Source organism: Anomaloglossus baeobatrachus, chromosome 5, assembly GCF_048569485.1.
Source record: "Anomaloglossus baeobatrachus isolate aAnoBae1 chromosome 5, aAnoBae1.hap1, whole genome shotgun sequence".
Classification (NCBI taxonomy): Eukaryota; Metazoa; Chordata; class Amphibia; order Anura; family Aromobatidae; genus Anomaloglossus; species Anomaloglossus baeobatrachus.
The window spans coordinates 269,569,829-269,585,387 of NC_134357.1; the positions used below are offsets into that span (position 1 = coordinate 269,569,829).

Consider the following 15,559-nt stretch of genomic DNA (forward strand, 5'->3'; position numbering starts at 1 on the left):
CGAGCGCTCTCGCCGTACGCTCAATTCGCGTATATCGCGATTTGTGCGTTTTAAAGCGGGAATTGTGGTTCGACATCGGCAATTAGAAGGGGACAATTCGCCCCTCATGATTACGGATGGCGTTCATTTGAACGAAATTGGCTTAGACATATTCTTGTCTGGCCTACAAGACGGCGTAGAGCAAGCGCTGTGTTTGATGGGTGGGGGTCGGAGCACAGTCTAAAGTCTTTGCTCCTCCGTGGCGGTATTTATCCAAAACTGGTATGTTTGTTAAGCTGAAGTGCGCCGGGAGTCCGGCCTGGCACAACGCTTCGTTTTGGAAGTTGCTAATAGTTATGGTTATCTTTGCTGTGACCGACCTACCTCCACAAAAAAAGATGAGAGTATATGAGTGTTTTTTGATAAAGCTCTCCAATAAAGTTTTATATTTTGGTTACATTGGTGTCGGTGTGTTTAATCGGACATGGGACGTGTTGGTTGGGGGTTCAGGGTCTCAGCAGTCTATAGGGCATGTCAGTAATTAACTGGATGCACCCTGACTGCTGTGCCCAGGCAGTACAGGGTTAAGCATTCTTCCCATGTCCGATTTAACACACCCTCCCCTTATAGATTTTGCCTCTCCCCTTATAGATTTTGCCCAATGGGATCGTTCCCAGAGTTCCATAGTTTTTCCCATATATAAAGTCCCTCTCTTCCTGATTCCGGCTTCTCCTCACTGCGTGAGAACCGGATTAAGCTGTCCCACCCTCCCTCCCTAATGTTTGTGAATTTTACAAGTCACAGCGGTATTTATCCAAAACTGGTATGTTTGTTAAGCTGAAGTGCGCCGGGAGTCCGGCCTGGCACAACGCTTCGTTTTGGAAGTTGCTAATAGTTATGGTTATCTTTGCTGTGACCGACCTACCTCCATAAAAAAAGATGAGAGTATATGAGTGTTTTTTGATAAAGCTCTCCAATAAAGTTTTATATTTTGGTTACATTGGTGTCGGTGTTTAATCGGACATGGGACGTGTTGGTTGGGGGTTCAGGGTCTCAGCAGTCTTAAGACTGTGGTTAAGCTGAAGATTATCAGATTGTCAGCACAGGATGACTATTCAAAAGAAGTCCAGGCGCTCGGTGCATCATGGCAGGGCCAAACCTTTAAGTGTAACTTCCCACCAACTTGTTTTCCCTCTATGAAGCCAGAGCTGTTAAAGGGAACCTGACACCACTTTTTATGCCTATAAGCTGCGGCCTTCACCACTGGGCTCTTATAATACAGCATTCTAACATGCTGTATATAAGAGCCCATGCCACTGCGGAGAACGTAAAAAACACTTTATAATACTCACCTAGAAGGTCGCTCCGGTCTACAACAGTCGGATGGGTGGCGCCGTTCTCCGGGACCGGCGCCTCCCCTTTCGGCCATCTTGGTCTTCCTTTTTCTGAAGCCTGGGTGCATGACGCGTCTACATCATTCACACTCGCCGGCATTGAGGTCTTGCGCAGGCAAGTTCAGGGCAGATCAAAGCATTGTAGTCCGCTTGCGCAGGACCTCAATGCCGGCACGAGTGTGTATGACGTAGACGTTAAGACACACGGCGTAAAAATCAGAGCGAGTGGAATGCGATAAAACATTGCATTGCACTCGGACCAATATTACTCTATGTGCCAGTACCCATGAGCGATTATTTTTTCAGCACTAATCAGACCGAGAAAACAGTCGCAGCATGCTGCGGGTGCAATGCAATCCTTTTTATCTCGCACCCATTCAAGTCTATGGGGCGAATCACACTGCACTCACATTATACCGGTGTAATGCGATTGCAGTGCGAGAATCGCAATAGCCGGCAACGGAGGAGATAGGGAGCAAAATACCTCCCTCTGCGCCGGCCTTCCCCTTCTCAGCGCTGGCCTGCCCTTCCTCAGTGCTGGCATGATCAGACCTCAGTTGCAATGACACTCGCATGACACTCGGCTCCTGCTGTGCTGCCAGCGTGAAATGAGTGTCATGCGAGGATCGCAGTAGTCCCCGTGTGGTCCCAGCCTAATAGGAAGCTCTGACAAAGCTTCTTCCTGCTTCATACACAGTGGGTCATATGATTGCTGTGTATAGGAAGAGGGCAGGAGATGCTGGGTCATAGGAGACCCAATCAGATTTCCTATGCATCCAGATGGCTACATTAAACTTGAAACTTGGGCTTATATACCAGCCCCAGTAAAAAGGGAAATAAGATGAAGGTGAAGTCACAATGCGTAAAAATAAATGAAAAATATATAAATTAATACATGAAAAATAGGAGATCAAATATAAAAAGTATCCACTGTATATAAAAAAGTTATAGAATGGGGAACACATGTTTAAATGTATTTTGGTAGTTCTTTATGTTCATAAGTTAAAAAAAATGGGGAAAACAGGCACTTATCTCTCCTATTTTCCCACTGATGTAGTCCAATATCAACAAAAAAAAGAGACTATGACAGTGATATAAAAATAAACCCCATGGATCATCAAATAAAGACACAAAAATTACATCAATATCCTGGTGTCTGGTCAGGAATGGGGGTAAATGGTCAGGTCCTGAGCTGGTTAAATCAGATTTTTATGTTAGATGTATTTTCTTTAAATATTCTTCGCATAAATTTCCCCCCCATATTTAAAATAAAAAAAGAAGTCTTGCAATTTTCACACTGGCCAATAGGGCTTATTTAGTCATTATCGTTTCAGGAAATAACACATGTACATAGTCACAATGATCTGATCCTGGCTCTGTCTTTTGTATTGAAGCATCTAATCAGCCTGTAGAAAGGTCATTATAAAGGCAAGGGGAGCAGGGTCAGCTGTGATATCACCAATTGTGATTGCTGGATCTTGTGTTATCTTGTGTGTATGGAGGTGTTAGGTGTCATCTTAATCTAGCACTTATAATATTGAACTGACTGATACTTCCTGTTTTTTTTCTGGAAGAATTATGAATCCAAAAAAGCCCCAGTGGATGACATGAAGATTTCAAAAATGCAATTTTTTTGGTAACAAAAAAAAAATATGCCAATTTGTTTTTTTACATACATGTAACACAAGAGCATTATTTAAAACCTTTTCATTGGTCTGGGTGTACAATGCCTATCTGAATGAGGCTTAAGGGAAAACTTACTCTAGCAACAGATTATGTTTAGGTAATGATGGCTACAGTTTGACTGGTTGCTATTTATAATGGTTCCTCCTCTCTTGCCCCCGCCAGATATTTTTGGCAATTTTAAGATATACGGTATGTTTATTAAGCAAAAATTCTGCACAAAAACCCCAGCAAATCAATTTTAACTCTACGTTAGTTACATAAAATCTCTAAAATATACCCCTAGGTTCTCTTATTATTATTATTATTATTATTATTGTTATTTATTATTATAGCGCCATTTATTGCATGGCGCTTTACAAGTGCTTAAAGGTAGTTTATTTAACTACTAGTCCTTAGGTCTTTCCTTTCCTTTCAAAACTGACAAAAAAGAAATACAGAGTAGGAAAATCTTCTGGAAAAATGCTTGAGTTCCCCTTGACTTCCATTATACTTGATACATGAGATGAGCCCTTCCGAGTGTCCTATTGCTCGTTATGAGTACTAAGCATCCAAGCATGGTAGTGCTCGCTCATCACTAATAAAGGGTAGAGTTCTCACAGATGATCTGTGATTTTCTGTGTGACCTACTGGGGCAGTATAGGTTGAGTGTGCTTCAACATTAAAAAGCATCAACCTGGATTATAGATCAGATGATATCCAGGAAACAAAGGCCCAGAAGGATATAATTTAGTGGCACTTACCGGAAATCCTACCCAGAAGTGGACCCCTGTATAGAAGATGATCAAGCTTGGGCTTATTATGGTTAAGATAATGGCCAGCATGACAGAGACCAAACCCAAGGAGATAAAAGCGACCTATATTAAAGAGAACACATGATATAAATATACATATTTGTTTATACATACTCATACACACAGTATACTACAATCAAGAAATCTGAAGGCCTCATACGTTCTGTAGACCATATGAAATGTTTCTTCTGGTCTCTCTATTTATAATATATCTATGGCTGCTAATATACTTCTTCCATGTAAATGTAATGACTATATTATTATGAGAAGAGTAAGAATAAAGCATACCCCAAATCCTAGAAATGCTGCCGAACCAGGCGTTGGGGAGGGATTTGCCTTTTGCCCACTTTTCTTCATGTCCCGGAAGAAACGGAAAGTATCCAGACAGCAGTCCAAGGCAGAACGCTGGTTGATATTAATGTGCACCACAGTTCCCTCAGGGGTCTCACAGGAGACGTTGCCATTTTCACTCTTTACTGTGCTGGTGGTCATTTTGTCAGACTTATGGGAAATACAATTAAGAGAAAAGCCAATGTATCAAAGTTGCCTGAATTTTTTTTCAACATTAAAGCAATAATTAAAGGAAAGTTCATTAGTTACTTAATTATATACTCAGCAGCAGCATCCTGTAGAGAGGGAAATGGGGGACTGAAGTTAAAAAATGATAGGACTTTGTAGGTGGTGAGAAAAAAAAACATGGAAGGGGTTGCCTTCTGCTGGTTACTGCTACCTGCTCTGCTTAAACTGGTATTTTGGTCTTCATGCATTCAAGATGGCTACCTCAGTGGCATGGGGAGTGTATTGGTAAGCTAGAATCATGCCTTTCCTGCCTTTCTATTGCTGTGAATGTGTGGTTTAGACTTATAGTTCCCTATGCAACTTTGGTGGCCATCCGAGAAACCATAGTGCCAAATTCAGTGGAGGAGACAGGCAAAGGCAAAGAGAGGCCACCAGGTAGAAATCTATGGTCCTTTTTTAGTATCATGGTGGATGGTCTCCCAAGGCCTCATAAGGTCTCATGCAGATGTACCTCTTCTATGTATGTTTTTCACAGATAGAGCACATACCCATAATAGTGGGGCACATTCACATATCCATGGCACTAGAGTTCCTGTCTCTTCATCTCTAAAGAGGCTATTTGCATATTTAAACTCACAGGGGATCATTGCATAGCTTATAAGCCTTCCCACACCACTTTATGGCACTCTCCACAAGGAAAAACTTTACCGCTTAAAGGGAACCTGTTAGGTGCTATATGCACCCAGAACCAAGAGCAATTCTAGATGCATATTACTAATCCCTGCCTAACCGTCCCAGCCGATAGAAGCATAAATAAAGAGATCTTTAGAAAAAGTATTTCTAAAGTTATTTTATCATATGTTGATGAGGCCAGCGGCAACGGTGGCGTGCGTTCCTGTGTTTGCCGTCTCCACTGTTCAGAAGTTCACGGCACTTCCGGTCATGCGCACTAGACATTACTGAAGTCGTGATGCATACACCTGTCTTAATATTGCGTATGACCGGAAGTGCCAGGAACTTCTGAACAACGGTGACAACAGACACAGGTACGCACGTCACCACTGGTGATGCTGCATTGTGTCACGGCCAGGTGGACGGGCAGACCCAGGAGGTGGATCCACTGGGCCGAACTCCTAGATGGTAGTAAAGAGTCCGGTAGCTGGAACACTATAAACAGCAGAACAGTCCGTGTGTTACGGGGGGCTGTCTGATAATAACCGAAAGGAGTATCAGACAGTCAGGGTCCACCGTGCAAAGACTTTGCTGCAGACTATGGCAGAGTGCAATACCTCTGTTAACTCACAGAAGGATATAATAAGTAAGTAAATATAATAAGTAAAGCAATTCCTCCCTTACTTGGAGGGTGTGTGGAATGATCTCTGTTAATAATCACAGAGACAAAGGCAATGTGTGCGAAATGGCACCTACCTAGGTCCGCTCTTCTAGTGGTGCAAAAGAGACGAACAGCAGCATAAGCCGCACAAAGCTCCTACCTGCGTTCGCTCCACTAGTGTGCGAGGACACGAACCACTAGATATGGCACCTGCCTAGGTCCGCTCTTCTAGTGGTGCAAAAGAGACGAACAGCAGCGTAAGCCGCACAAAGCTCCTACCTCTGTTCGCTCCCCTAGTGTGCGAGGATACGAACAACTGCCAGACGCAGTATAAGGAACGTTACCCTAGCGGCAACGTCCACCTACGAGTAGAATCACAAGGCCCAGCCAGACCATGTGCCTCAGGCACCTGCCTATGTCCGCTCCCCTAAGAGGTAAGGATACGGACAGCAGCCGAAGCTGTAAGGTATAAGAACGCTACCCTGCCGGTAGCGCTCACCTAGCATAGACAGAGGAATGCCTAGAGGAACGCGCACAGAGCGTCTACTCATATGCATGAACCAAGAGGACTGAGCACCATGCGGCGTGTGTCAGGGTCTTATATAGACTCTGTGCCTCATCCAAGATGGAGGACACCAGAGCCAATCCGCTGCCAGAACGACAGGAGTGACGTCATGCTGGCCTATCACCGAGCAAGACGTCACAAGCACATGACCAGCGACCAATCGGCATAGAAGGTGTCAGAGACATGTGACCTCGTGTCAGCGATGATGTCACCCGCACATGTGCAATGGCTCCAAGATTGGACTTAGTCTCCGGCGCTCGCACATGTGCAGTAGCAAGAAATCTGGACTTAGTCTCCAGCGCTCGCACATGTGCAGTAGCAAGAAATCTGGACTTAGTCTCCAGCGCTCGCACATGTGCAGTAGCAAGAAATCTGGACTTAGTCTCCAGCGCTCGCACATGTGCAGTAGCAAGAAATCTGGACATAGTCTCCAGTGCTCGCAGCAACCGTAACAGTACCTCCCCCTCAAGGGCCCCCCTCCCGGCGACGCAGGTAATCGGCAACTAAGTCGGGAGCATGGACAGCCTCCTCAGGCTCCCAAGAGCGATGTTCCGGGCCATAGCCCTCCCAATCTATCAAGAAGAACCTGCGCCCTCTAACCATCTTAGAACCAACTATGGCTCGGACCTCATAGCTAGAGCGAGAGGAATCAGAGGCAGGAGAGTGCACTTCACGAGCGTGAGGTAAAATAGCCGGCTTTAGCAGTGAGACATGGAATTTGTCATGAATCCTAAGATGGACAGGTAACTTCAATTGATAGACTACAGGATTTACCTGTCGAAGAACCTCATAAGGACCCAGGAAGTGAGGAGCAAATTTGACAGAGCTCACTCTAAGTCTCACGTGTTTTGCAGAGAGCCACACAAAGTCCCCTGGAGAAAAGACAGGAGCCGGGCGACGAAACCGATCGGACACCGTCTTCATACGGTCCTTAGCTGCTTGGATCGACTCTTGAGTCCGATCCCAAACCTCTCTGGCATTAGTTGCCCAGTCGGCCACAAGAGGAGGAGGTGCAGCAGCGGGAAACGGTACCGGTACCCTAGGGTGTTGCCCATTATTGAGTACGAACGGTGTCTGCCCAGTGGCCTCAGCCAGCGAATTGTTAAGGGCAAATTCTGCCCAGGGTAGGAGGGAGGACCAGTTATCGTGGTTCTTAGCAACAAAGTGTCGAAGGTATATAATCATAGATTGATTGGTACGTTCAACCAAACCATTAGTCTCCGGATGGTATGCCGAAGAGAGATTCAACTCAATTTGCAGAAGGCTACAAAGATCTCGCCAGAAACGGGAAGTAAATTGCGGGCCTCTATCACAAATGATACGATCTGGCATCCCGTGAAGCCTAAAGACATGCTTGAGGAATAGTTTGGCTAGTACCCTGGAAGATGGGATTCTCGATAACGGTACGAGATGAACCATCCGGGAGAAATGGTCCGTAATGACCCACACAAATCTATGTCCCTGTGAACATGGAAGATCACCCACAAAGTCCATGCCTACCACCTCCCATGGTCTATCTGGCACTGGTAAAGGATGCAAGAGCCCAGCCGGTCTCTGCCGTAATGGACGGTTGCGAGCACACGAGTAGCAGGAACCGACATATCTCTTGACGTGGCTGGCTAAGTGTGGCCACCAATACCACCTCTCCAGTAACTCTCGTGTCCGCCTAATACCAAAATGCCCACCCACCTTTGAGGTGTGGGCCCATGACAGTATATCATTCTGTCGATCAGGCGGAACAAAGGTCTTGCCCGGTGGGATTTGGTCTAACGTCACAGGGGAGAGCGTATGAAAAACCCTGGAGGGAAGGAGAAGACGAGGTTCGTCAATCTCTTCCTGGGTAGAAAGCATAGAGCGAGACAGGGCGTCTGCCTTGTTATTCTTACTCCCAGACAGATAGTTGATGGAGAAGTGAAAGCGGGAGAAAAACAAGGACCAGCGGGCTTGGCGAGGATTCAGACGCTGAGCGGTTTGTAAGTACGTCAGATTCTTATGGTCTGTATAGACCTGGAAAGGATGTTTCGCTCCTTCCAGCAAGTGACGCCACTCCTCCAAGGCTAATCTCAAGGCGAGCAGTTCCCTATCCCCAATGGTATAGTTTCTCTCTGCCGGTGAAAAGGTTTTAGCAAAGAAGAAACACGGCCTTTTTCTACCTGCACCGTTCTTTTGATACAAGACCGCACCAGCACCCACTGAAGAGGCATCAACCTCTAAGAGGAAGGGCTTATTCTCATCGGGTCTTTGAAGAACGGGAGCAGTTGAAAAGTGTCTTTTTACTGCCTCAAAAGCCTGAGATGTCTCAGTAGACCAGGCTTTGGGATTAGCACCTTTCTTAGTCAAGGCCACCAAAGGGGCCACCAAAGTAGAAAAATGGGGTATGAACTGCCTGTAATAATTTATGAATCCTAAGAAGCGTTGCACCGCCTTCAAGGAATGAGGTTCGGACCATTGCAGGACAGCAGAGAGCTTCGCAGGATCCATAGCCAGACCCTCTTGTGAGATAATGTAACCCAAAAAAGGCAATGAGGACTGCTCGAATACACATTTCTCGAGTTTAGCAAACAATGAGTGCTCCCTTAAACGGGAAAGGACACGAACGACATCCTGACGATGAGTCTACAGATCAGGAGAAAAAATCAGGATGTCGTCTAGATACACCACTACTGAGGATAACAGTAAATTCCTGAACACATCGTTTACGAAGTCCTGAAATACTGCGGGTGCATTACATAACCCAAAAGGCATGACGAGGTATTCATAGTGACCGTCTCGGGTGTTAAAAGCGGTCTTCCATTTGTCACCCTTTCGAATTCGTACCAAGTTATACGCACCCCGCAGATCCAACTTCGTAAAAACTTGAGCTCCTCTCAGTCTGTCAAAGAGCTCCGAAATTAAAGGTAATGGGTATTTGTTCTTTATTGTGATTGCGTTGAGACCCCTGTAATCTATGCAGGGACGCAAATCACCCTCTTTCTTCCGAACAAAGAAAAACCCAGCTCCCGCGGGAGAGACAGACTTACGAATGAACCCCTTCTCTAAACTCTCTCTTATATAGGTCGACATGGCCTCCGACTCAGGTATCGACAGGGGGTAAACCCTGCCTTTAGGTGGAACCGAACCTGGGATAAGGTCTATGGCACAGTCATACGGCCTATGGGGTGGAAGAACCTCAGCACCCTGTTTGGAGAACACGTCAGCGAAATCCAAATAGGGTGTAGGTATGGGAGAGAGATCAGTTGATGCAACCGCAACGACCTTAGGTGGTAAGGGAAGACATCGGGACTGACATTTTGAACCCCAACTAATAATGCTGTCAGACTCCCAGTCAATGTGAGGAGCATGAGTCCGAAGCCATGGAAGACCCAGAAGGACGTCGTCTATACCCTCAGGCAAAACAAGAAAAGAAATCTCCTCTATGTGACCCTGAGACAGGGAAAGGCGCAAGGGAACTGTCCTCAATGTAATGGAGTCAGACAACATAGTTCCATTAACAACACGGACAGGAATATGCGCCTCTAACATGATAGAGGGAATATTGTGTCCCTTTACAAATGCTGAGGACACAAAAATCCCGTCAGCTCCGGAATCCACAAAAGCCATAATAGGCCATGTATTCTCAGATAACGAGAGCTGACCTGGGATACAACACTTAGAGGGTGCAGAAGACGTCTCTAGTAACCCCCCTCTAATGGTTACTAGGCCAGGGAGTTTCCCTGACGACTAGGACACTTGTTGGCATAGTGCCCAGCCTGACGACATACGTAACATATAGGAGGACCAGACTTGCGTAGTCTGGAGAACGTATGACCTAACTCCATAGGAGTGGGAGATGTTTCAGATGCTGAGGAAGATGGTAGTGGACCCTCAACAACTGGAATAGCCCGATGCTTAGGGCGTGAGGAAGAGACCTCGAGTCTACGTTCCTTATGGCGTACATCGATCCTCGTTGCTACTGTGATCAAGTCCTCCAGAGAAGCAGGGACCTCACGAGTAGCAAGGGCATCCTTGACATAGCCTGCCAACCCTCTCCAGAAGATAGGAATCAACACCTTCTCTGGCCAATCTAGTTCTGCCACCAGAGTTCTAAAAGCAATGGCATAAGAACTAGTGGATAACGAACCCTGAGATAGATCTAACAGTCTCAGGGCCGCATCATGGGTAACCTGCGGACCCATGAATACCGCCTTAAGAGCATCAAGAAAGTCTTGATGTCTCAGAGTAACCACATCAGAGCGCTCCCATAGGGGAGTCGCCCATTCTAAGGCTTTGTCCTGAAGTAAGGAGATGATAAAGCCTACTCTGGACCTCTCCGTAGAGAAGCGAGAAGAGTTGACCTCTAGGTGTATCTGACACTGACTAATGAAACCACGACATGATCTGGCATCGCCAGAATATCTGTTTGGCAGAGCAAGTCGAGGATCATGTGCAGATGTCACCATGGTCTGAGGTTTATCCTCTATACTCTTGAGCCGTGACTCAAGTACTTGTATGTAACGGTGTAACTGCTGATATTCTGCCATAACTGCCAGACCCTTGGCTCAGTCCTAATGTTACGGGGGGCTGTCTGATAATAACCGAAAGGAGTATCAGACAGTCAGGGTCCACCGTGCAAAGACTTTGCTGCAGACTATGGCAGAGTGCAATACCTCTGTTAACTCACAGAAGGATATAATAAGTAAGTAAATATAATAAGTAAGTAAAGCAATTCCTCCCTTACTTGGAGGGTGTGTGGAATGATCTCTGTTAATAATCACAGAGACAAAGGCAATGTGTGCGAAATGGCACCTACCTAGGTCCGCTCTTCTAGTGGTGCAAAAGAGACGAACAGCAGCATAAGCCGCACAAAGCTCCTACCTGCGTTCGCTCCACTAGTGTGCGAGGACACGAACCACTAGATATGGCACCTGCCTAGGTCCGCTCTTCTAGTGGTGCAAAAGAGACGAACAGCAGCGTAAGCCGCACAAAGCTCCTACCTCTGTTCGCTCCCCTAGTGTGCGAGGATACGAACAACTGCCAGACGCAGTATAAGGAACGTTACCCTAGCGGCAACGTCCACCTACGAGTAGAATCACAAGGCCCAGCCAGACCATGTGCCTCAGGCACCTGCCTATGTCCGCTCCCCTAAGAGGTAAGGATACGGACAGCAGCCGAAGCTGTAAGGTATAAGAACGCTACCCTGCCGGTAGCGCTCACCTAGCATAGACAGAGGAATGCCTAGAGGAACGCGCACAGAGCGTCTACTCATATGCATGAACCAAGAGGACTGAGCACCATGCGGCGTGTGTCAGGGTCTTATATAGACTCTGTGCCTCATCCAAGATGGAGGACACCAGAGCCAATCCGCTGCCAGAACGACAGGAGTGACGTCATGCTGGCCTATCACCGAGCAAGACGTCACAAGCACATGACCAGCGACCAATCGGCATAGAAGGTGTCAGAGACATGTGACCTCGTGTCAGCGATGATGTCACCCGCACATGTGCAATGGCTCCAAGATTGGACTTAGTCTCCGGCGCTCGCACATGTGCAGTAGCAAGAAATCTGGACTTAGTCTCCAGCGCTCGCACATGTGCAGTAGCAAGAAATCTGGACTTAGTCTCCAGCGCTCGCACATGTGCAGTAGCAAGAAATCTGGACATAGTCTCCAGTGCTCGCAGCAACCGTAACACCGTGCACACGAGTATAGCGGAGAAGTCCCTGGGACCACGGAGTCAAGGGTGGTAGTCCGGGTGACGCAGCTCAGGTTCGGAAGCCGAGATGATGTCAGGCGGGGTCCGGAACCTTTGGAGCGAGATGACGGGTCACCGCAGGGATCCGAGATGGTGCGGACTGTCAGGATGGCAGATGGACAGCGTTCGGGGTTCAGGATACGGCAGGACTGGATGGCGAGGCAGGCACGGCTCTACAAGAGAGATAGGTGAGTATATGCACAGAGACACCAGGAGACCTGACTCCTAGCTTAGGAAACACGAAGATCAGGCCCCGCCCCCTTGGACAATAAACCCCTTTATACCCTGTACCTGTTTAGCCTCATTTCCTGTTAATGGACGCTGGCCCTTTAAGAAAGGGTCAGTGACCGCGCGCGCGCCCTAATGCGCATGCGCGCGGCCCGGGTGCCAGAAGCCAGGGAAGGAAGCTGAGAGGAGGACGCAGGGGAGCCGGCCAGGGCCTGGGAAGCCGTCGGGCGCCGGGATCGGAGACCAGGGGACCTGGGAAGGACGGGCACCGGAGGCTGGAGAGCGGGGAGCGTGGCAGGTGAGCCGGGGAGCGGGGCTGAGGACCCGGGGAGCGGAACAGAGGACCCGGGAAGGGGAGCCGAGGACCCGGGGAGCGTGACAGTACCCCCCCCCCCCACGCCCCCCTCCCCGCAACCGGGACATGAAGGCACGGATCAGAGGAGTGCCTACGTTCTCCCTGGGCTCCCAGGACCTATCCTCAGGACCATACCCTTCCCAGTCCACCAGGAAGAACTGTCGACCTCGTACGGTCTTCATGGCCACGATATCCCTTACCGCATAGATGTCGTCATCGGCAATAGGTGGAGGAGCCGGACTGGCAGCAGCGGAGAAGGGACCAAGGACAACCGGCTTGAGCAGGGAGACGTGGAATGAGTTGGGTATCCTCATCGTGGCCGGGAGCTGTAGCTTGTAGGAGACCTCATTGATCTTGTTGAGGACTTTAAACGGCCCAATGTAGCGAGGACCCAGCTTGTATGATGGTATCTTCAGGCGGACGTACTGGGAAGCAAGCCAGACGAGATCTCCAGGAGAGAAACACGGAGGGTCCAGACGTTTCTTGTCTGCGTGTCTTTTCATCCGCAGGGAAGCACGCCCAAGGGACGCTTTGACAGAGTCCCAAATGGTTGCAAAGTCACGGGCTACTGTATCTGCAGCAGGGACATCCGAAGAAGGGGATACAGGCAATGGGATGGAAGGCTGAAGTCCGTAAACGACATGGAAGGGGGAGCTGGAGGACGACTCACTGATGTGGTGGTTGTGGGAGAATTCAGCCCAAGGAAGAAGAGCGGACCAGTCGTCGTGATGGGCGTTAACATAGTGACGTAAGAAAGAGGTCAAGATTTGATTGACCCTCTCTACCTGGCCATTAGACTGAGGATGGTATGCAGATGAAAAGTCCAGAGTCACTCCCAGATGTTTACAGAGAGCCCTCCAGAAGCGGGAGGTGAACTGAGTTCCTCTGTCGGATACGATGTGTAATGGAAAGCCATGCAAGCGGAAGATGTGTTGTATATAGGCGTCCGCGAGTTCCTGAGCAGAGGGCAGTCCAGCCATAGGGACGAAATGGGCCATTTTAGAGAACCGGTCCACCACGACCCATATGACTGTGTGTCCGGAGGACAATGGCAAGTCCGTAATAAAGTCCATTGCTATGTGTTGCCACGGAACTGAGGGTATCGGCAGAGGCAGAAGACGGCCATATGGGAGGTGTTTGGGCGTCTTGTTCCTGGCACAAGAGGAACAGGCGGATACAAAAGCAGCGACGTCCGTGCGAAGGGATGGCCACCAATAATGACGTACAATCGCACCCCATGTCTTTTTCTGACCAGCATGACCGGCTGTTTTCGAGGCATGACCCCAGTGTAACACTTTTTTCCTGTCTACCTCGGAGACATAGGTCTTCCCGGGCGGTATCTGGGCCAGGGTGACAGGGGCCACCGGAATGATTTTACTAGGACAAATGATGGGTTGGGTAGTCTCTTCCTCCTGCTCCATGGGCATGAAAGACCTGGACAAGGCATCAGCGCGTACATTCTTGTCCGCGGGTCGGAAGTGAAGCTGGAAATCAAACCTGGCAAAGAATAGGGACCACCTGGCTTGCCGTGGGTTCAGACGCTGAGCGGACCGTAGGTATTCCAAGTTCTTGTGGTCCGTGTAAATAATCACGGGGTACACTGCACCTTCCAGGAGGTAGCGCCATTCCTCCAAAGCCAGTTTGACTGCCAAGAGCTCTCGGTCACCGATGGTGTAGTTGCGTTCAGGCGCTGAGAAGCCCTTGGAGAAGAATCCGCAAGTCACCATCTTCCCGGAGGAGGACTTTTGCATGAGCACTGCTCCGGCTCCTGAGGAGGAGGCATCCACCTCCAAGGTGAACTGGCGGTTTAACTCCGGACGGTGAAGTACAGGAGAGGAAGCAAAAGCCCGCTTCAGAGAGCCAAACGCGGCGTCAGCCGCAGGTGACCAGTCCTTTGGATTAGCCTCCTTCTTAGTCAAAGCGGAGAGAGGAGCAGTCAAGGCAGAGAAGTGAGGGATAAACTGGCGGTAGTAGTTGGCGAATCCCAGGAAGCGTTGGATTGCCTTCAGTCCAGAAGGAGGAGGCCAGTTGAGAATGGCGGAGACCTTCTTGGGATCCATCTGCAGGCCAGTATCAGAGATGATGTACCCCAGAAAGGGGAGAGAAGACTGCTCAAAGACACACTTCTCATGCTTTGCGTACAGACGATTCTCTCTCAGTCTTTGTAGAACCAGCTGTACGTTTTCTCTGTGGGTTTGGAGGTCCGGAGAGAAGACAAGGATGTCATCTAGATACACTACCACACAGATGTAGAGAAGGTCCCGGAACACGTCGTTCACCAGTTCTTGAAAGACGGCAGGAGCGTTACACAGGCCGAAGGGCATCACGCAGTATTCATAATGTCCATCGCGCGTATTGAACGCGGTTTTCCATTCGTCACCAGAGCGGATGCGTACCAGATTGTAAGCACCCCGAAGATCCAGCTTGGTGAACACACGAGCTCCTCTAAGCCGGTCAAACAATTCGGGAATGAGCGGCAGAGGGTACTTGTTTTTTACGGTGATTTGATTCAAACCCCGGTAGTCTATGCATGGGCGTAAGTCGCCCTCTTTCTTCTTGACAAAGAAGAAACCTGCTCCAGCAGGAGAGGAGGATCTCCGAATGAACCCCCTTGCCAGGCTCTCTGAGATGTAAGCAGACATGGCCCTTGTTTCGGCTGGAGATAAAGGATATATCCGTCCTCGTGGTGGTGTTGTTCCTGGGAGCAGATCGATGGCACAATCGTATGGACGATGTGGCGGCAGTACCTTGGATTCCTTTTTATCAAAGACATCTGCAAAGGACCAATAGGCCGAGGGCAGCCCCGGTAGGTTCTCTGGAACCGGAGGTCGTCGGATGGGTTGTATGGACTTTAGGCACCTCTCATGACACGAAGAGCCCCATCGGGTGATTTCGCCAGTGCCCCAGCTAACTGAGGGTTCGTGTGTCCGCAACCATGGAAGTCCCAGCAGGATCGGGTGGGACATGTGTGGGAGGACGT

At 48.7% G+C, this 15,559-nt stretch overlaps 1 protein-coding gene across 2 annotated transcripts in view; it reads right to left on the reverse strand.

Annotated features, from left to right (window-relative positions):
* The window catches only part of LOC142309960 (uncharacterized), a 58,638-nt gene that overhangs the window by 29,687 nt on the left and 13,392 nt on the right, over nt 1–15,559 (reverse strand). For both annotated transcript variants that reach the window (XM_075347432.1, XM_075347433.1), the window contains 2 exons: nt 4,139–4,351; nt 3,800–3,913 (listed from right to left, as the gene is read on the reverse strand). In XM_075347432.1, the coding sequence (XP_075203547.1) occupies nt 3,800–3,913; nt 4,139–4,342 (318 nt within the window). In that variant the 5' untranslated portion in view covers nt 4,343–4,351. The remainder of the gene's footprint in view (nt 1–3,799; nt 3,914–4,138; nt 4,352–15,559) is intronic.